General features: G+C 39.5%; 1 protein-coding gene across 1 annotated transcript; it reads right to left on the bottom strand.

Moving 5' to 3' along the window:
* Window positions 1-9,886: 9,886 nt before the first annotated feature.
* LOC118562262 (E3 ubiquitin-protein ligase HACE1-like) lies at window positions 9,887-20,741 on the bottom strand. The gene is made up of 7 exons (XM_036134531.1): window positions 20,377-20,741; window positions 20,223-20,296; window positions 19,467-19,598; window positions 16,276-16,374; window positions 15,728-15,798; window positions 15,532-15,645; window positions 9,887-12,289 (listed from the first exon to the last, which is right to left on the bottom strand). Exons 1-7 carry the CDS (start codon window positions 20,396-20,398, stop codon window positions 12,187-12,189), a joined length of 615 nt encoding a protein of 204 aa, XP_035990424.1. The 5' UTR covers window positions 20,399-20,741; the 3' UTR covers window positions 9,887-12,186.
* Between the last annotated feature and the right edge of the window lie 2,541 nt (window positions 20,742-23,282).

Here is a 23,282-nt window from a genome sequence, read left to right as displayed (position 1 = left end):
AGGACAGGACATGATCTAATGACAAAAGAAACCCAAAGATGACTTAAGGCCACAAGAACTAAGGTGTTGATGCTAGAAACAGCATCAACACTAAACAAACCACAAGACAAAACCAAAACGTCAAACTAGTAACACAACCAGGAATTGACAGGCTAAAACCGAGTGCCACGGCAAATTGCCAGACGAGTGACACAGCCTTCAATGCACAGGTTAACAAAGTGTCACAGAAAACAGGGGACGAGTAACACAACCAGGAGTTGAGAGGCTAAAACCGAGTGCCACGGCAAATTGCCAGACGAGTGACACAGCCTTCAATAGTCAGGTTAAACAAGTGTTACAGTAAAGCAAAAACACATCACAACAAACAAAACACAACTGGCAGTGTGGCAAGCTGCTCTAAAACACAGCTGCCCTGATTGAGAGGGAGAGCTGAGTTTAAATAAGGAGGGCTCTCCACTGATTGGTGAGGCAATCAGGCGAGTGTCCAATCCAGAATGGGGATGATGGTAGAAGGAAGTAGCTGAAGGTAAGCCAGGAGGAGACTTCTGGAGGTCTGCAAGGTTCCAGAGTGGCCCCAGCTGGCAGGAAGTTGCAACTACCCCTGCAAACATATTAGAAAGAAAAACAAAACAGACAAAAAGGCCACTGGCCGTAACACCTCCCTTCCTAAAATTCAAACCAAAAGGTTTGGATACAACACAGTCAAAGAAGCTCTTGGTGAGCGGCGTCGACAGAGCCATTTTACACTGCACAAATTGGGACCAAACATCAAATGGCCACTGAAAAGCTTGCGCTATTTGAGTGTTGGGAGGTACCTGGAACCTTAGTGCTTCGAGATCCAACTGATGAAGCCTCACAACCTTCTCTGCTTCCACCCTTTTCACTTCAATTCAGAAGTGTTTAAGCTGGGCGTTCTCCTCAGCCTCCAATTACACGGGCCAAACAAACCAGACAAGCATCAAGCTTTGAACTAGCAGTTTCAGTTGACACTGATTTTGAACCGGGAAGGTGTGACAGGAGTCTTAAACCTACCAACCATCTCATGATCAACCTCTAGTGTCTTCCACTGTGGTTCTCTAGCAACCGTATGAGAGGGGCCAGGCGAGGATAATGCTGCAGGAAGCACGTCAGCTGGCAGATCTGCTTAGAAGGCAAGAATCAGGTTTAACTCAACCAACTCACAAGCAATCAGATCCCTCAATTCCTTAATATTTTGTTTTAAATAAGAAATTGGGTCGTTAGCAATCTGAGTCAAGTTAGCTTTATGGCAACTAGTAAGTTGCTGAAGAGAGGGGTTTCCCAAAAACTGAGCCATGTTAAATTGAGCCATCTTAAAGCAATAGCGCAAACTTCACAGGTGCACCTTTAACAGAAACAACTTAAATTGCAGTCAAAGGATTGTTGTAATTCAGCTCCCGGACGAGCCCCCACTTATGTTACGACCCCAAAGGTCTAGGGGTACAGTGGAGGTAACATAAAAAGCCAACACAAAAGAGTATGAGAAAAAATGTAACAATTTATTGATAAGTTGGCTATAGAAACAATATGTACACTACCAAAAAGGACAGGACATGATCTAATGACAAAAGAAACCCAAAGATGACTTAAGGCCACAAGAACTAAGGTGTTGATGCTAGAAACAGCATCAACACTAAACAAACCACAAGACAAAACCAAAACGTCAAACTAGTAACACAACCAGGAATTGACAGGCTAAAACCGAGTGCCACGGCAAATTGCCAGACGAGTGACACAGCCTTCAATGCACAGGTTAACAAAGTGTCACAGAAAACAGGGGACGAGTAACACAACCAGGAGTTGAGAGGCTAAAACCGAGTGCCACGGCAAATTGCCAGACGAGTGACACAGCCTTCAATAGTCAGGTTAAACAAGTGTTACAGTAAAGCAAAAACACATCACAACAAACAAAACACAACTGGCAGTGTGGCAAGCTGCTCTAAAACACAGCTGCCCTGATTGAGAGGGAGAGCTGAGTTTAAATAAGGAGGGCTCTCCACTGATTGGTGAGGCAATCAGGCGAGTGTCCAATCCAGAATGGGGATGATGGTAGAAGGAAGTAGCTGAAGGTAAGCCAGGAGGAGACTTCTGGAGGTCTGCAAGGTTCCAGAGTGGCCCCAGCTGGCAGGAAGTTGCAACTACCCCTGCAAACATATTAGAAAGAAAAACAAAACAGACAAAAAGGCCACTGGCCGTAACAATTGTCCAGCCCTAATAGGGCTGGACAAAGCCGGGGCCTTTCGCCGGAGATTATGGAATATCTGTGATAATACGTGGCAGAAATAAGAAAAACAAAAGGATAAACAGGAACAAATACTTAAAAATCATAAACTGTCAGATGCAACCTGTCACAGAGACATCATCAACCACTAAGTCATATAAACTGGGTTTATTAAATATTAGATCTCTGTCAGGAAAATCCCTTTTAATTAATGACTTCATTATTGACAATAATCTTGATGTAATGTTTTTAACAGAAACATGGCTGCATGAATTTAGTGAAGCAGCTATACTGATGGAGTCAACACCTCCAAACTACAATTTTCTTTGTGAGAGCAGACAGCAAAGGAAAGGTGGAGGAGTAGCAACATTGTTTAATGATTCACTAAAGTGTAAAAAAGTGTTTTTAGGAAAATTTGACTCTTTTGAACATTTGGCTCTCCAGGTAAGGAGCCCGGTACGAACTATGTTTCTGAATGTGTACAGGCCTCCTAAGTCCACATCAAACTTTTTTAATGAATTTAGTGACCTCCTGTCTGTGATATGTGTTGATTATGACTGTTTAATTATTGTGGGAGACTTCAACTTTCACGTTGACAACCCTGAAGACAGAAGTGCAAAAGAACTGTGTGACACACTTAGAAACTTTAGTTTAAGTCAACACGTTAAACAGCCAACACACAAACAGGGACATATTTTAGACTTAATCATCACTAAAGGTCTAAACATTTCACAGGTCAATGTAACGGATGTTGCCCTATCTGATCACTTCTCTGTTACCTTTGAAAGCATTATTTCCAGTGACTCATTTAGCCAAAGGGACATCATAGGAAAACGCACCTTTAAGGACAATACCGCAGAAACTTTTATTCAAGCTTACTCTGATACTTCAACCTTGGGCTGCAACTCAGTAGATGAGCTAGTAGATAACTTTCAGTCTAAAGTCTCAGACATCATTAACTGCATTGCTCCAATCAAAGTGAAGTTTTTTTCCGGGAAGAAAAAATCTCCTTGGAGAAATGCTCCAGCAGTTAGAGGTGAAAAAAGGGAATGTCGGAAAGCTGAACGCAGGTGGAGAAAGAATAGACTCCAGGTTCACTACGACATCTATAAAGAGAGACTTTACAGATATAACTTACAACTGAAAAATGCAAGGGAATCTTTCTTCTCAGAGATCATCAACAAGAACATTAATAATGCTCGTGTCTTATTTTCCACAGTTGACAGGCTAACAAATCCTCCTGTGTCCGTGACTTCCGAACTCCACTCCACCAGGGCCTGCAATGAATTTGCTAACTTCTTTACTGAAAAAATCCTAAAAATTAGAGGATCACTTTGTACTACCATATCAACACCAGAACCAATGCTTTATTCAGCTGGAACTATTTCTGACAAAATGTCCCATTTCAGCGAAATAAACCACAAAAGCTTAGAGAAGATCATTCAGCAGTTAAGTTCCTCCTCCAGCTGCCTTGATGTTCTACCCACAGCTTTCTTTAAAAAAGTTTTACCTGGCATAGCGTCTGCTGTTTTTAGGGACTGGGGGAAAACACCTGACAGAAGGGACGTGTTTATTATCTGGGTCAAATCAATTATCAAACCACTGCTGAAAAAGAACAATTTAGACAAACTACTACTCCAGAACTACAGGCCCATCTCAAACCTCCCCTTTATCAGTAAGATTATTGTAAAAGCTGTATTTCAACAATTAAACACCTTCTTAACAACGACCAGCTGCTTTGACGTATTCCAGTCAGGTTTCCGCGCTCAGTACAGAGAGCGCCCTTATCAAGGTGTTCAATGACATCCATATAAATACAGACTGTGGAAGAACCACCGTGCTGGTACTATTGGACCTTAGTGCAGCATTTGATACTGTCGATCACTCCATTCTGTTAGAGCGCCTGGAGAACTGGGTCAGCCTCTCTGGTACAGCTCTCCACTGGTTTAAATCCTACTTAAAGGACAGGGACTTTTTTGTATCAGTAGGTAACTTTACATCCCAGACGACAAAAATCACATGTGGGGTTCCCCAAGGGTCCATCCTGGGTCCCCTCCTCTTCAATATCTACATGCTCCCCCTAGCTCAGATAATAAAAAATAACAACATCAGCTACCATAACTATGCAGACGACACACAGCTCTACATCACTATGTCACCAGGTGACTATAAACCAGTTCAAGCACTGAGTAAATGCCTAGAAGAAATCAATACGTGGATGTGCCAAAATTTTCTTCAGTTGAATAAAAACAAAACAGAAGTAATCATTTTTGGACCAATAGAGGAGAGATCAAAAGTTAGCACACAGCTTCAGTCGCTTCAACTAAAAACCACTAATCAGGCCCGAAACCTGGGTGTAGTGATGGACTCAGACCTGAACCTTCAAAAGCATCTAAAGACAATTACAAGGTCGGCTTTTTATCACCTGAGGAACATTCCCAGGATTAAAGGACTAATGTCTCAGCAGGATCTGGAAAAACTAATCCATGCGTTTATTTTTAGTAGAATTGATTACTGCAATGGTGTTTTCACAGGTCTGCCTAAAAAGTGGATCAGACAGCTGCAGCTGATCCAGAACGCTGCTGCCCGCGTTCTCACTAAGACTAAGAAAGTAGAGCACATAACCCCAGTTCTAAAGTCCTTACACTGGCTCCCTATATCTCAGAGAATAGACTTTAAAATACTTCTGTTAGTCTATAAATCCCTGAATGGCTTAGCACCTAAATACATCACAGACTTGTTATCAGCGTATAAACCCTCCAGACCACTCAGGTCTTCTGGCTCCAGCCTGCTCTGCATACCTAGAACCAGAACCAAACATCGAGAAGCAGCATTTAGTTCCTATGCTCCACTTATCTGGAACAAACTTCCAGAAAACTGTAAAAGTGCTGAAAGCCTGAGTTCCTTTAAATCGAGATTAAAAACACATTTGTTTAGAATTGCCTTTGAATGTTCAAGTTAAAATGATTTACTGTTTTCAAATGTTCTTTTTTGTTTCTACACTATCCCTACTTGCTTTTATTCTGTTTTATTTTCCTATATTTTAATCATGTAAAGCACTTTGCATTGTCTCTGTACTGAATTGTGCTATATAAATAAATTTGCCTTGCCTTGCCTTAATATAAAATGTATAAATAAATAAATTCTATAAATGTTTTTTCTAAGTGAGTTTCCTCTGAGTGAGGACAAGAAGAATTGAGAGAAGAAAGAGGGAAAGAAAACAATAGTAACAATATATGAAAAAAAAAAACAGATATTTATTTTAGACAAATGTTTTAACTTTGGAACAGAATGAAGGTGTAACATTTTCAACAAATTAACAGTTACTAACGTGGTTTAAAACAAATATATAACTTCTATTAACATCTTATACAAATAGACAACACCTACAAACATACAATTAAAAATAGTTGGAATGGAAATTAATTCACTGATTATTTTATGTATTTTTACAGGTAGTGAAAAAAATGAAATGAAGCAGCATGTGGACATGACTAGAACTGATCTACATTAGGTCAGATGTAGTCATGTCAACTTAAACATGCAGCCAGCTGGAGCCGCTCCCTGTCTTCAGCCGCCGGATGGCCGACCTCCTCTGGGTCCACCTCCTCGTCCTCCACGTCTAGCTGGTCCCCTGCCTCTATACAAATATTGTGGAGGATGCAGCAGGCGGCGATTACTTTTGGGGAAAACGTCAGGCGGACCTCCAGCGCCCTTAAGAAGATGGAACGCCACGTGTCTTCAGACCACCAAAGGCGCGCTCAATGATGTTTCTCGCCTTGGCGTGGTGCCTGTTGTAGCGTGCCTCCACCTGAACTGTACCAAATATAAAATTAACTTGTAATTTAGGTAATATGCTGATATGTCTTAATCTTCTATCCAATTAATATAATCTATGTATCAATTGTGTGTCATTGTTGGCTCTATTTAAGGACAAGAAGGTAAGAGATCTTACTGACAAGCTGTTTCCCTATAGGATGCACTGCAGGCCAGCCAGTAGAGGGTCACCAGCACTTATATCTCCTGAGGCCATCCGTGGACCTTCTGGATGGACAGCAGCGGAAGGAGGAGAACGATGGTGGCCCTGTTTAGCCTGAAGGCTGGTTTCAGGTTACCTGACTCCGCCAGATAGATTTGCTCCGCATATCCATCTGGAAACCTTCCGTTGAAGTAATTTTGGGAAGGGGCGAAAATACTGGTTAGCTGATTGGCCTATGTTGGTGATAGACGGGCCAAATGAACCAATCAGATTCGTCGTCACTCTGTTATGAGCGACGACGATAACACAACCACAAGCCAAGCTACTCGTGCTGCTGCAGGTAAAGGCTCGTTAGCTCAGCAAAGAAATACTCTGTAATTCCGATAAAACTTGCTCGATAGCCACGCTAACGCTAGTTTCATCGGCTGAAGCCGCCATGTTCTTTAGACTGAACTGACGCGCTTCTCGTTGCATCACACCTCAACCCGCCTCAAAGACAATGCTGATTGGACGTTCGTTTAGTGAACGGCTCCAAATTTTCTTTAACGGAGGGTAGCCAGACTGATCTGCGAGTGAAACCTTGAAAGCTCGCGAGATCAGGATGGTCTCACGAGGCTAGGTTTCAGGTCCCCTTCATTAAAAAAAATTTGGAGGATTGGCACAGAAGTGTTTATCCTTACATATTTTGTTTCTGTTTCTTCCTGTAAATAAAAAATGCCAAATATTACCGTAATTGATTTTTTCAATTCTCACCTTTTCACACCATAAAACTATATGTGGTTAACATGCAGATTATTATAGTTCTCAAGAAAGAAAGGGTCAAATGTATAGTAGTAAATGTAACAAATGGCTTCCCTTCTCTGGTATTTCTACATTTCTACCATTTCACTGAAAGAATGAACTGAACTAACTGCACATAATTTAAAGATTAATCACTGTAAAGGTGGGCAGACAGAAATAACTTTTCCTTAATAAACAATGCTGTGAAGGTTAGTAGGTGCAACAAAGTAGCTTAACTCTACTCCCTTTACTGTTACTAATATATAAAAATTATGTTTTCATTTTAATTATTTACAGATAAATAGTCACAATTTCAACGTGATCACATGTTTAATACCATCCTCAATGTTGTATTTTTAAAGATAAAAGTAGGAAATAGGCTGTCAATCTTAAAAAACCTACCAGTTGGCACAGACGCTCAACGTCGGACTTTTTATTAAAATTACGCACTAACTCTGTGAACAGGCCACATAGGGAAGCTTAAAAGTATAATGTTCTCGCCTCAAACGATCTGAAAACGTACTTTTGAAGAACAACAGCAGCAGAAAAGGGAATGCTTAACTTACCACTGTGAGCTCTGCGCTGTCTGGAATGAAGCTGCAGCCGCGGTGCATTCAGAGACGGTCAGTCTGATGAACGCATGCGCGGCTCCTATCTTCGCACTCTGTGCTCCATTAACCAGCCTTGGAAACCGTGACGTCAGACCACTGTTGTGAATTCGTATTCTCAAAGAAAAAATCCGTATTCTCAAGCAGTCGCTGCTGTTTGTGTTCATAAAGAGTAAAGCACAAATTTAAACTTGAAATTTGTATTTATTAGTTATTGAAGTTGTAACTATTTAAACTGTATGTTGTATCTTTTGAATGCGATTTAAATTATTATGAGTTTACAAATGTTTGTTATGCACAACTTCTGACTAATATGGACACAACCATCCTTTTATGTACAAGTCTATTTAGGAAGCTATCTAACCCCATAGATTATTCTCTTAGCAAAGTTTTACATTCATAAATGTAAGTTTGCGCATTCCAAAACATCTTTTATTGCTTTTAACAATGAGGTCAAGCAATATGTCAACAAGATTAAGTATTCTCTTAATCAAAAGGCAATAAAAACTGTGAATGTGTGTAAACAATTTAATATCTTTTTGTAAACTAGCAATATATATTATTGTTTATATTGTTTATTATTATAAACTATATATATATATATATATATATATATATATATATATATATATATATATATATCCTCAGTCACATCTCTCAGAGATCAGGGTGTTTAATGTACTTCTCTCTGCTTCCATCCCTGCTACCCATTAGAACAGATTGTGCTTATGCCGGGAAAAACTGTTACGGTAAAGCATGAGGATTATCTATCAGACAATCTTACTTATGGAAGGATGTGGTTTGTAGTGTCCTTTTATTTGCGCACCCATAAGCAGAGCAAAAATCGGGCATCCTCGGACGGAGCTCTGGAAGTTTGCTGTCAATACAAAATCGAAATTATGTATTAAGTTAGACAATATTTTAATTCAATCAATTGATCTCATGTAGCCCCTAAAAGGGTGACGTTTTCAGTCAGCTAAATCATCTGGAAATCGGTTGAGAATTCACCGGATTCAGAGTGTCTGAAAACATAAAGTACATTTTCCTGAATTGACTGCAGCTTGGTCTGACCTAAGATGGCTGCTTTGTCGGCACGCCTCTCACCCGACGACGGGCGTCTACGTATATATGTCTGTGGGTGAAACACCCTCGGTGGACCCAGCCCGTTTTAACCTTCAGGCGACCCCCACTTAAATATTACTTTGGATGCAAGACGCTCAAAACAGAAAAGTATACTTCAAGTTATTTAATCTACTAAAGACAGAGAAACCGTTACAGACACATCAGCGCTGATGGGCTCTTGATAGGCAAGAAGCCCCAATTGCTCATCACACAAACATTATATAAGGATCTAGGTACACACCCATACAAGGGCTGTACACTTCCTGTGTCATCAGTGGAAAAACTGTCACCTCCGGGGTATTATCAGGTACATTTGTGCCATATCCTTGTGTCCAGCACTATCTAGGGGCGACTGTGGCTTCATGGGTTGAGTAGTTGTCTGGCAATCAGAAGGTTGTGGGTTTGATTCTAGCTTCCCCTTGCCACATGTCAATGTCCCCCTGGCTAAGGCACTTAACCCCAAATTGCCTACCGAGCTGCGTCTCGGTGTAAAAATTTGTGCGTGTTAGTGAGAGCGACTGGGTGAATGTGGCTATAGTGTACAGCGCTTTGTGTGGTCAGCCCAAAAGTGCTATATAAGTTCAGTCCATTTACCATCTAAGTGTGGCATGAAGTTCTGGGTTAAGCAGTTTGTTCCACTGACCCAGATGATATCTTAAAATGTGGCTTTAGTAAATATGTCACCATAACCAATACTGCACAGGGCTTTTAATACTTTATAGTCAAATGTCTAAATCTAATTTCCAAATGCACTCTAAAATCTGGAATAAGTTGACCGCTTATCCCTCTGCTTACAATTTATAATAGGAGGTGACACCTTGTCATGTTCCTTTGGACTTTGAGCCGAATTCTACTTCCTAGATTTTTGTAATGTTATTTTCCTTTGTCAATTTTCTTAGTTCTGTATCAATTTAATTTTCCTTACAGACTTAATGTACTGAGGTTATTAGCTGCCTGTGTAGCATTCCAACCACCATCATTTTAATTCTGTCAATATGACATTGATATATTTTCAGATGCAAAGCCATTTTAGGACTATTGCCACCAAATAAGTTCTCTGCACTCCAGAATACAAACTGTCTCAGAGCTAGCAGCTGGGATATGATATTTACAGAATGGCTGTATAATTCAGGAGAGCCATTAGCAAATTCACACAGATTATGAAATATTTTCGTTTATTAGATAAAATTTAAGTACAAGTATTTCAAGGTAAAATACACAAGTCGATGCTGAAATGTACAGTACAATATTGATAAAGACTTGTTTTATAATGAACAATATTCCCTGTTCCATCAGTATTTTAGGCAGGAACTGAAACCAACACTGAAACCGATATATTAGATGAATGTCTAAATTCCCTTTAGAAAGAAAAATAACCAAGATGTGCCACATTTACAACATTACCCCCCCCCCCCCCCCCCCCCCCCCCCACACACACACACACACCTTCAGCATGATTTATATCAATAGCAACAACAATAACATAGGGAATGTAAAAGATTTCATTGCAAGACAAACATTTGACCGAGAACAAAACAAGTGTTGTGGTTTAGAATATTGGTCTTCATTCCACAAAAAGACAACAAAACATCAAATACACTATGACTCTGTACAGTCAGTCACATGATACCAATTGTCGTGCTAGATGGGAGAGCTCCAGGAGCTGTGGCAGTCTAATGGAAAACACTTCGGACTCTCATCAACATGATGCACATTTCATACCATTGCAGCTAAATTACATTATTCAGTCTTTACAAACAGCCACAAGATTTTCAATCAAAAATAAATTGAGAACTTCACATGAAAATCTGTTCAATGGGTGCATTTATGTGGGCAAAGTGTTTTTAGACACTCATTTACAATTAGCCGTGAGTGTAGCGGGTTCTATGTCTCTGTTGTAGTTGGAGCGCAGTTGTAGGTGGTGAGACGTCATTAATAACTGGTTGACTTGTTTGTTTGATTTTTCTTAAGTTTTGGTGCATTTAGGAGAATGATTCAATGAAGGTTAGGATTGTTTTTTCTTGCTTTCTATTTAACATCTCATCCACATTTGTCACGTACCATAACAAAGACAGGAGTCATGATGTTTTATTGGAATTTTTCATCCTGAAGAGGGGAAACACTTTTCATATGGGAGTTGAATGTACCATTACTCCACATCAGTGGTGGACAAACCAATACTTTTATTTAAAAGAGATAAATTAGGTTAAAGACAGGTTAAAGGTGGGCAGACTTTTTGATATCAGACCATGATTTTGAATACCAGGTTTTTCATGTGATTTTGGTGCTGGTCATGTTATCCCTTTGCCATTCCATATATTTGTAATTTGATCATTTCATACCAGACTTTCAGGTACTTAATGGTTACTGTTTGCTATGGGGTGTTTTGTACAAACCATGCCCACCGCTGGAACTCATCGCAAAAGACATTTTGTACCCGCCTAGTAGACATTTAAAACAAGGACTCAGCATATAATGTGTTTCCCTTCTGCCTGCAGAAATCCTTACATTTAGCCCAGTACAATATACACAATAGTAACACATAACTTACAGGTTGAAAAATAATTAATTATGCTTCAATTAGGCCTCCAGAATTTATGCATCTTAAGTGACAGTAAAAACATTACATGATTATTTTTAACATCTCCATAACTCAAGCACCCCCTCCCTACAACCACAACCAAAAAAAGGGCAATCCAAAAAATTGGATACACGTCTTTACCATAGATAAGTTTAAAACATGTTACCTATGTATAGATTGTATATGGCCTAACCAATCTATTTTAAGTGTAGTAGGAAGGGACACATTTTTTACCTCGTGGAAGGGGCAAATATAACCTGTAACTGCCTTATATGTGTGGTGACTTCAATATGTTGGCAACTTATGCTTTGATTTTACAAAAGCAAGAGACAATTTGTTTTTTTACAAAGAATAGCTTTTTTTTTTTTTTTTACAACTCGGGCTAATATTGGCAATGTCCTTATTCTGCTTCTTTAGTGGCCTAAAGAATAAAAGAAAACAATAATTTCGTTCCAGTATATCCGCTAGACCTAACATCACCTTATACTTCTAATATGATTAAATTGTAATGATTATATATAAAAATTATCAACTCTTGAAACACAGAGAGCTCTTTAAACTCCTCTGATATGTGATATTCAGCATTCACCACCATTTCTACTATTTCTGTGCATCTTCAGTAAAAAATGTTTTTGATGTAAACAGTATGGATTGATAAGTATATGAGATGATAAAATATATTTTTCATTAACTACCACTTTGCAAATGTAATGCTTCAAACAACAAATGCTGGCACATATGTGTAAGGGAACCTGTGGTCTGTGTTAAAAAAAATTAAGCATTTTGTTTTCAGCATTTTGTTAATAATAATATTCTCTATTTGAGTTACAAGCCCAGCAACTGAGAAGAACTGAAGACCCTCATAGCAACAGGATGTTTAGGCCATGGTGTATCCATAGCTCCCACAATGCAGAGCTACTAGCAGTCGGTCTCTGAGAACCTCCCGGCTTGGGTATTCTGGCAGTTTCAGCATGTTGATACTAAAAAATGAGGGGAAAAATAAACGTTAGTCAACAGATTGATGGTCACTTGGACTTAGACTTCATTGTCATTCATCTGTACATTCACAATGTACATTTGATCAAAATTAAGTTGCACAGCTCCAGGTAAAAAATGAAGACCAAGGAGAAATAGATATAAGTATGTGCAATATAAAGGAATTAAAATATAAAACAAAAATATGAGGAACCTTACTAATAAGAATATTGTGACATTTGTCAGACATTATGACTAGTGAAAGTAAATTGTATTAGACATTAAATGGACCATATGATAATATCGATAGCACAGTTACTCAATGCAACACAGTTCACAATGTCTAAGTAAAGGGACTAGTTTTGTATGTGTGGGAGGGGGATTATTGGGATTTTAGCAGTCATATGATGTGTGGAATGAAGCTATTGAGGAATCTGGTGGTTTGGCATTTGAAGCTGCTGAACCTCTTGCAAAAGGGCAACAGGGTGAACAGTCCTTGATGGGGGTGGGAGGGGTCTTTTATGATTGTCTGAGGCCTAGTCATGCAGCGTCTGTGAGCAGTGTCATGGATGGAGGAAGCACTGCTCCAATGATTCCATTGTCCTCACCACTCTCTCTACACATTTCCAGTCTGAGGCGTTGCAGGCCCCAGACCACATGCAGCTGGTCAGTATCCCTCTCTATTGTGAGTCTCTAGAAAGTGGTGAGAATGGGAGGGGGAAGGTTTGCTCACTTTACCCAACACAGAGAGTGCAGGTGTTGCTGTGCTCTCTCTGCAAGAGCATAGGTGTGGAGGGAACGATCAAAGTGCCTCTGATCTGCACACCAGGAATTTGATATTGCTGACTCTGAACTGCAGCATCATTAATGAGCAGAAGTGTATGACTTGGCTGATTTTTCCTAAAGTCAAAGACAATTTTGTTTTGTTGACAGTCATGATGAGATTGTTTTTGTCACACCAGTCCACCAGAGCCCTGTTTCAGAAAGAATGGCCAACCTACTGTTAAGGCTTATGAGATTATAGCTGCAGAAAGCAGTTAACAGGGAGTCACCACATAACTCACGGATACTAAGGATTCAGTGGCTGACATAAATTGGATAAAATGGACTGATTATGGAGAAGGAATTAGCCTAATCACATCCAGAATATAGTGTGATATTCTCCACCAATGTCATGCGAGGAATACTGATGTCATACGGTACATCCCCTTGCAGGGGTGTACACACTTGGTTCTATATAATGCTTACCTATGCAATGATAGTGGCTCTACATTTCCTGATTTTACCTGTCCCACATTGTTTTATGTATGACAGTACAGTACTGAAGCTGTACCATCCCTCTGTCTGGTTAGATTAAATATGTTACAGTAACCTTTTTAAAACAAGCGGAGTTTGCTTGGGGTCCACCAAGCTGTTTAATCACCGACAGGGTGCAGTAAGTTTTAACACTACCCAAAAGCAGATACTCTGGGTAGATCTACCCCACTCTGTCATACTCAGCGTTTTCGATTTCAGAACAGTATCAACCAGGTAACTAAACTCAGTGACCAATAAACCCTGAGTTAAGCACGAGCACGAGCATGAAAGAATCCCTAATCGATGGAATGCAGATAACGCGATTCACCATGGCAACGGCAGAAAATAAGAAGCCTTGAAGTGTGCATTTCTTGCCAATGGAATTAGAAATCGTTAATGGTGGCATATGGAGAGTGTAAAGATATATTAACAGAAAGAAACAATGTTATTGCTGCTGAAAACAGCCAGAATAATAATAAGAAAATTGTTCAACAAGTCAATGCATGAGTGTTACTTGACAGAGAATTAAAGCTGTATTCTGACACTGCACTCATTCAACATAAAAAAAGGGTGTGTGAATTGATGTGTCAAGGTGGAACCCAACAGGGAGCAAAAGACGCGACAGTAAATCAAGATAAAATATAAAAATACAACTTAATCAGGTAAGGTGCATACGCTATTGTTGTGTTTAACCTTAACCAACTAAAGCAATCATTGGCTATATTCAACATATGCAATGATGGAATGATGTGAATTATTGAAACAAATGACATCGTTCTGCCAGCATTTGGCTCTATGACACCCATCCATCTAAAAACGTGGTTAACCCAGATTTTCTTGTAGGTGTATAATTTGGGCCAACATCACTTTATATTAATTTTATAATTTTATATTAATTATATATCATATATATTCAGATATTTTAAGTTGAAGTAAAGTTGATGTTATTTAGTGAAGAAATGTGATGTGGCCCTAACATGCTAATGTAGTAGTTCACTTGTCTGGGATAACTGTGTAATTTTACAGTCTTATCTTTATCTTTTCAGTTGTGGATTGTCTAAAGACTCTTGTGGAGCCTTGAAACTGAAATTAAAATATCTTTCCGTTTCTAAAGCTTGCGTTTGTGTCCAACTCCCACACACTACTACTCTGGGTCCCTGAGCAAGACCCTTAACCTCAGATTGCTCCCCGGGTGCCACACAGTGGCAGCCCACTGCTCCCTAAGGGGATGGGTTAAATCCAGAGAACAAATTTCATTGGAATGTTGTTGCAATAACGATAAAGATTATTATTATTATTCATCACAACTGGATGCCTCAAAGTCTCCACAACGGACACAAAGGAAGGTTTGGCAGAGATGTTAAGTTATTAAAAAAGGGACTTATTGTTTCTTACTTGCATTCTGGAAAAATCTACCTTTAAGAGAAAGCTTTCAAGCTACAGGTCACATGATCTGCTACGCTCCTGTAGTTACTTCCAATCTTCTACTCTTTACATCTGCTTCCACCCTCTTACAGCACCCTGTACATTCTTAAGTTACCAATTCAAATCTTAAATATTTCTGGAGAAATAAGTATGTTACACTAATTAAAAATCAAGTGTCCTAAAGGTTGACATTATAATTTAATACAAATTATACCATGAATATCTCTGTTGGCAATTCTAAGTTCATTTGAAAGATGAGCAGCTTCACAGTGTGCTCAGTGAACAGCAAATAGCACAGATGAGGAAAGGTGGCGTTATAGAACCTGGATGAGGGCTATATAGTAAGGACTTACAAATGGGTTACTGATGACAAGGAAGCAAATCAAACATTCAAAAGAGCATGAACTCTTAAACTGAATTAACTAAACGTAAAAAGATTACCAAATGATCTTAAATCAATCAAATTAATTAAAATGTAACAGAATCAACATTACACAAAGAGGAAGATGGATGAAAATGTAACTACCAGGTGCTGGAAGTAGGCAGCAAGTTGGAGGTATATGGCACAGCAGCAATTGTGAACTTCTGCAAGCCACTCCCACCCATCAGATAAGCAAAACCCCCATGAGGAACCCTAGAACTGATAAAGATCATACACATGTTAATTTTTAAGCAATGATTCTGTAATAATCATTTTGTAATAAGAACTACTGCAGACAGACCTTCCAGTGACAAACTGAAGCAGTAAAATGTGTTCTTCCTGGGTGAGGCTCCTTACCACCTTCCAAAACCACTGCACAAAATAGAGACATATTAGCTGTGTGCTAAATATGAAGGGATAGTAACATCACTCTGATTTATTTGATCACAGAATTCACTGCTCTCAGACCATAGTAGGTCCTATACACAGCAGGCTAGGAACATCTCACATCATCTAGTTATAAGATGTTTGCTCTTCTCTAAAAATCTGTATGTATTATTTTGGACTCAAAACATCACTTGCTGCAAAGTCTGTAATAGAATAGCTGTTTGTTTGTTTGTTTTCTCTGTCAATGGTCATAATGTTTGGCTGATTTTGGCATGTTCACATTGACCAATGTTGTCCATTGCTTTAAAAAGTGTAATTGTCTGTAATAAATAATTGTTAGGTGAAATTGGTCCTAGGAAATGCATACATGTTGCCGGTTAACAACCTTTGCCTATATAGTAAAGGTGGCTTCACTAGAAACCTTGTAAATTCAGTCATAGTCAGGTGAGACAGATGGCCCACCTGGATCACAGGATCTTCAGGGTCATAGCCACTGGTGTACTCCGTGTTTCTGCACCAATCCTCTACATCAATCTCTGGCATCCCTGACAGCAGAAGCTCCTGCAGAGACACACACAGAGAACAAAAACAACCTACAAAATTAAATACACTGTACAAACAGGAAGAAACAAATCAATGTTACAGCGGATATTTAAAGAAAGCTTTTACCTGGCAAGGCTACTTCCGCATGCACAGTTAGAGCCTAACGTATCTGTAAACACAGCAAGGATGTTTTCTAAATCTATCTATGGTTTAGATTTTAAGGTAATCTCTTTTCAATTCAGGCTGTGGGCAGGAAGGATCTCCTGTAGCAGTTTGTACAACAGCAGGTCTGAAGAAGTCTCTAACCGAAAACAGTGTTGTTGACTTAAAGTCTCGGAAGAGACGATGCTCAGAATTGTCCATTATGTTCTTCATTTTATGAAGCCTCATTCATTGCACAATAGTTTGGATCTAATCTACCATTTGTTTCAATTTGGAGCAATGTAAGTAAACTCAATTGAACTTTAATGAAACTACTGAAATCTAAAGCCAAAAGACTTTTCTTGTGAAATGCATAACTTACTGGTACATCAAACTGAAACAGGAGAAATGGTACAATTCTTGGGGAATATTTACAAGGGTATTCATTAACATTGATCAAGTATGGATTTGAGGCAGGACCCCTAACCCAATGGGGAATATTTGCTTCCAATAACAAAAAACAAAAACTTCAACATGTTGATTTGAAGTGAATTTATATAGTTTATTTAAAATGGTGAAATACAAAACTTTGTTTGAAAAAAACACTGCGATGTAAAGCAGCAAGCAATAAAGCTTCTGTATGAATATAAACACGTTGGAAACAAAATACAACATCCCTTTGCAAATCTTTTATTTATATTTCAATCATCATAATCTATACATCAAAACCAAAGAATTGAGTTACTAAAGAAGCAGCTATGAAATGATAGCACATTGAATGCTTATGCTAGAGCCTATCGCTAACAGTCATTGGGCAAGATCCTGGACAGGTCTCTGTCTATAACATGGCAAAATAGTGACACACAGGACAAACAACCACACGTGCACACACTCGTACTTAAGGGCAACTTAGACAGGAATGAGTAACCCTAATTTACTGCTTTTTAATGCTCGTAGAAATAGCTTTAATGCCATCAACAAGTACCCATAACTCTCCTATATATATATACACATATATATGGCTGTGTTCAGGCAACAGAGCACCTCCGCATGCAGTGTTGCATTGGATCCAAATGTTGTTTGAAGACCGTCTGATTTCCCAACGTTAGTGGCAGTAAGGCTTGCTCCAGTTGCTGCTGTGCTGTTTGCGGTAGCTAATGTGGACATGACTGCGTTGGTTACAGAAAAGTAACTTGACATTGTTAGCTGTTGTCTGCCCCTTGCAGCTGATATGTTGCTGAAGTGGGTATACTCTCAATGTTTTGCCTTTTAGATGCAGCTCAGAAAAATGCTGTTTTAGAAACAATGACATGTAACACTGCTCTATTTAATTTACCCAAAAATCCATCTCTAGGGTTTACTCATCTTAGTCTAAAATATTTAGCCTAAAACATTTAGATTCAAATATTTCCTTGAGCTACGACGTGGGGTGTGAAAATACTGTTTTCTCTTTTTTAAAGATTTTATCCAGCTTCTGGCAGGTAATGTAAAATTTTCTTTGGTTTGTATTGAAGGAATTCCTACACTATATCCAGTAGACCAAGATGATAAGTTATATGGAAAGTCCTAAATTGAATGAGAAAGAGAATCTATAGAAAGAGAAAGTTAATGACGAGGAGAACATCAAAAATCAAACCACTTTGTCTTCGCAAATCATGAATTGCCAAATATACCAGTTGAAACACCCAAAAAAGTGTTGATCCTGTTGATTTAGACACCCTGACAATCAATGTCAGAGTGTCTGACACATAATTCCTCGTTTTCCACCTACTTTTGTTGAAATTTGCATTTTCCCATTCTCTAGCTCTTTCTCTGGCTCGAGCTTCTTTTCCGAACATCATAAAAACATACGGCTTTACGATCATCCGCGTTCAGCGTGTTTGGTTCCGCGCAAACATGCCGGATCAGTTATATCTGATATAATATATCTGACGAAACTGTTTTTATGAACGTATTTTTTTAGAAAAAAATAAGGCATTTTAAATGCCATTGATAATCACATTTAATGACTTTTAATGCCAATTAAGGCCTTAATTTAAAAAAAAAATTCATTTGATAACTTTTTATGATTTTAAATGCCCCACAGAAACCCTGTTAGAGCAACCAATTACTATAAGTGACAGTCATGTTTTTGCACTATAGGACGAAGCTGGAGTACCCAGAGAAATTCTATTCAATTTTATTTATAGCACCAATTCACAACACGCCATCTCAAGGCACTTTAGAAAGTCAAAAAGTTTCCTATCCAAGGAAACCCAGCAGATTGTATTGAGTCTTGACAGGCAGCATTCACTCATCATGAAAAAGCGTAGCGCCACACTGAACAGCTATCTGTGTTGTCATTGACTTTGCAGCAATCCCTCATACTGAGCATGCATGTAGCAACAGTGGAGAGGAAAACTCCCTTTTAACAGGAAGAAACCTCTAGCAGAACCAGAACCAGGCTCAGTGGAACACCCATCTGCCACAACCAACTGAGGTTAAAGAAGACAGAGCAAATTCCACACATGCAAGTGGGGAAACATATGAACGTCATAAATGACCTCCGGGATTTGAACAGTGCTGCCTATTGCAACACTGGGAAGCCCACATATAACATTGTTAAGCTTTAAATCACATTATAGCTTTTTGTCATGGTGGAAATATGATGCTATAATGCTGAGAAGAAATTATTTATGTTTCATCTTAAATTCACACAGAAAAGTATTATATATGCACAAATTATCTTTTAACTGAAAAACAGAAAACCCTAACATCTCTGGGCTTTAAACTCTAAGCAGCGTCCCAGGTTAGAATAAGGTTTGTGCTGCACACTGATCCATGCATGACGTGGACACCAGCCGCCCCTCCCCACAATGCCAAGCAATCCTTCATCAGATGTGAGGGGTGTCACACAAAAGGGGATCAAGGATAACAGGAGCAGTGAAAAGTGATACACGAGAGCAGAGAGGGGGAAGAGAAACGCGTACCAATTCATATTCGTCAAAAAGCTGTATGAGCGACGGGGGAATGAAGGTGTGGAATCCTTGCAAGAAGGCATTTATCTGAGGCTGGATGGCTCTTGTCATCCTCAGCTCCGTCACCAGCTGGACATACTCCGCCTGAGAAAAACATTTGATTCACTGATCAAAGACCTTAAGAAATACAAATTGACAAGAGATGGATGGGGTTCATGCATAGTTATTCTTTCCTCCAGAAACCTTTCAAAGCCTTACAAGACAGTACCACCTACAGGAACATAGCAGAACTACACTGATAAGGTATCATCCAAAACGATTTGTTGGCTTAGAGCCTACTAAATTAGATTTGAAAAGTAATTGTGACCAGATTCAGACATAATAAATAGTAATAATAAAGGTTTTAACACTGGAACCAAAACTCTCATCAAACCTAAGTGATCAACATCATTCTGGCATTTTAAAATAACTTAATATACAAAGCATACACATATTGTTTTTTTGAGTTTATTGTGTATGATTGACCATCTATATAAAATTGCTTATTACTGACCATTGCACATCATCATGGTTTTTAACTGAATACAGATTCAAGAGACTAAAGAAGAATGTGTCCAAAAACAGCATTGCTGATCATGTACAGTAGAACAGTGAACAGATGCCTTCAGGAATATATTTACTGTGTACTTTAAATTTATCCTATAATGTCAGCCATATTTACTGAGTACTGAGTAAGGTCAGTCCAAAATGTTGTTTGGGGTGACTGACCTTGTTGTCTTGAGTGACCAGGATGCTGCTCCCTCCTGGTTTGAGGGGTACTTCCTCCATCGCTCCAAACACATCTGTCTCAACAGAAAAGGTTAGTTCTAGACCCAGATCACTGATGTCATTGTCCAAGATCCACTGCAGGTTTTTAGCATACTCTGGATCGATAGAGGAGACATCCTGGTAGTTCACTGGAATACCTGGGGATCATAGAAATAAAGAAAAAATAAACACACACACATACATGTATACAGGAATTTTGTATCGTCCCCCCCCCCCCCCCCGTCTACCCCACACCACTCTACTCGTCCTGCCTGAATTCTGCTCCACTGTGCCACTTTTGGTTTTCAATAGACCCAGTAACGTGGTGGCTTTAAGCCCCAACTTCTATTTTGCGCCCTGCTGCTATTAAACAGTGTAGCATTAACTCTGAAAAAATATGTGAAAAATGGCAGAATAAAAGAAATCATTATAAAATAAAAACATAAAACAAAAAATATAAATACCGTATTTTCCGGACTATAAGTCGCTCCGGAGTACAAGTCGCACCAGCCATAAAATGCATAATAAAGAAGGAAAAAACATATAAGTCGCACTGGAGTATAAGTCGCATTTTAGGGGGAAATTTATTTGATAATATACAACATGAAGAAGATGCGGCTCTTCCGCTTCTACGTCGCTTACGTCTGATTCAACACAGGCCTAGAGCGCCCTCCTTCGGTTTGGTGTAATAATTTCACACATAAGTCGCTCCAGAGTATAAATCGCACCCCCGGCCAAACTATGAAAAAAACTGACTTATAGTCCGGAAAATACGGTAATGTAAATGTAAGAATATCTTGAAATTTTTAAGGATAAAATAATCCACTGGAGAAATATCTTGATCATAGATCGGGCTCTAACATGTCTCTGTGTAAATGTGAGAGAGAGAGAGAGAGAGAGAGAGAAAGAGAAAGAGGGAGAGAGAAAAAAGTGGAGAGGGATATTGTGTGTTTGCATTGCATTGCGTTGATTCCGTCGAGTGATCATTGGGTTAGATTCACTATCAATGGCGGAGGAGCAAAACACCAGGATCTAAGAGCGACATTAGCGACAGAGACAGAAGCTGTCCCTCAGCAGCCCCAACACTGCCAGCACCAGGGCTTCACTCCACACTGTCTCTCTCTTCCGCAGAAGGCTGTAGCAGCAGCAGCAACTCTGCCCTCTACCCCACACAAAACAATGTTGTGTGATGAGCGGCCGTGAAGACCAACTTTTGAAACCACACAGTCTTTACAGACAAAACCTCACAGTTTTCAGAGCAGTGAATGCAGCATTTCCCTCTCTGTGGTATTGAGTCAGCAAATCCCAGTTGATTTTTCCATCCCCTTGCAATCAGTGCTGGCTGGCTGGCCACTCCCACAGCCAATCACAGACTAATAGTCTGCTCCCATAAAAGCTCTACGCTACACGACTACCATTGTACTACCTCCTGAGTAGGGTCGAAAATACCCAGTTGAGTAGGGGGAAAAAAGCCGGTCAAAAAACTATCAAGCATGCGGTGTGGAAGAGTATGGCCCAGTGGAGTCTGTGGGAAAGTCCCTATACCTACCTACCTGACACAAAGGTTGCCTTGACTTCCATTCATTTTCAAGCCTTTCTATGGCCTCTAACCCTAACCTAAAATTAATTGACTTTAGTCCTAAACCCAACCCCTAGCCCAGAGAAGTAAGGAAAGTCCTCACTTTAGTAGTAAATTGAGGAAAACACGTTCTCACTCAGCTGCAAGTACAAGAACACACACACACATACATTATATATATAGCAGAATTCAGGTTCTGTTAATTAAGACAAAGCATCCCCAGACCATCACACTGCAACTGCCATGCCTGACTTACTGCATAATGGTAAATGGACTGAACTTATATAGCACTTTTCCAGTCATACTGACCACTGAACACCGCTGTACACTAGAGCCAATCACACTAAACGCACACACATTTATACAGCGATACGCAGCTCGGTAGGCAATTTGGGGTTTACAATTTGGGGTTTACATTACATTGACATGGGGCATTTACATTGACATGTAAATGGTAAATTTACATGTCAATGTAATTTTACTTGTATAGCGCTTTAACTAGTCTTGACGACCTCCAAAGCTTCAGTCATTCATTCACCCATTCACATTCACACCCTAATGGTTCACACCCTCTATGTTAGTAGAGGGTGGGGCAGACTGACAGAGGTGAGGCTGCCATGCACCGGTGCCACTGGGTCCTCTGACCACCGCCAGCAGGCAATGCGGGTGAAGTGTCAAGGACACAACGACAGAGACAGTCAGTGTGGGGGATCGAACCAGCAACCCACCAATTGCAAGACGAACTCCCTAACCTCTGTGCCACGTCGCCCACATGTGACAAGGGGAAGCTGGAATCGAACCCATAACCTTCCGATTGCAAGACAACTACTCAACCCATCAAATAAATGTGAGATGAGCCTTTGTTTTCAAACTCTCCGATTCATCCATGAACATGGGATTAATTTCCACTGTTATTCCGATGACACTTACTACAATGCTGAACTATTACTTCAAGGCTGGACTATTGTAATTCTTTACTATCAGGAAGTCCACAAAATGCAGTTCAAAGTCTTCAGCTGATCCAAAATGCTGCAGCAAGAGTTCTGATGAAAATAAACAAGATGAATTCCCCCAATTTTAGCTTCCTTTCATTGGCTTCCAGGTAAATTAAGAATAGAATTTAAAATTCTTCTTCTAACATATAAAACCCTTAACAATCAAGCCCCATCGTATATCAGAGCTTTGATTACCCCGTATGTTCCTAACAGAGCACTTCGCTCTCAGACTGCAGGTCTGCTGGTGGTTCCTAAAGTCTCTAAAACCAGAATGGGAGGCAGATTCTTAAGCTATCAGGCTCCTCTCCTGTGGAACCAACTCCCAGTTTTGGTCCGTGAGGCAGACACCCTGTCTACTTTTAAGACTAATCTTAAAACTTTCCTTTTTGACAAAGCTTATAGTTAGAGTGGCTCATGTTACCCTGAGCTACCTCTATAGTTATGCTG

Source organism: Fundulus heteroclitus, unplaced genomic scaffold, assembly GCF_011125445.2.
Source record: "Fundulus heteroclitus isolate FHET01 unplaced genomic scaffold, MU-UCD_Fhet_4.1 scaffold_844, whole genome shotgun sequence".
NCBI classification, from domain to species: domain Eukaryota; kingdom Metazoa; phylum Chordata; class Actinopteri; order Cyprinodontiformes; family Fundulidae; genus Fundulus; species Fundulus heteroclitus.
This window is presented reverse-complemented; position numbering and strand designations above follow the sequence as displayed.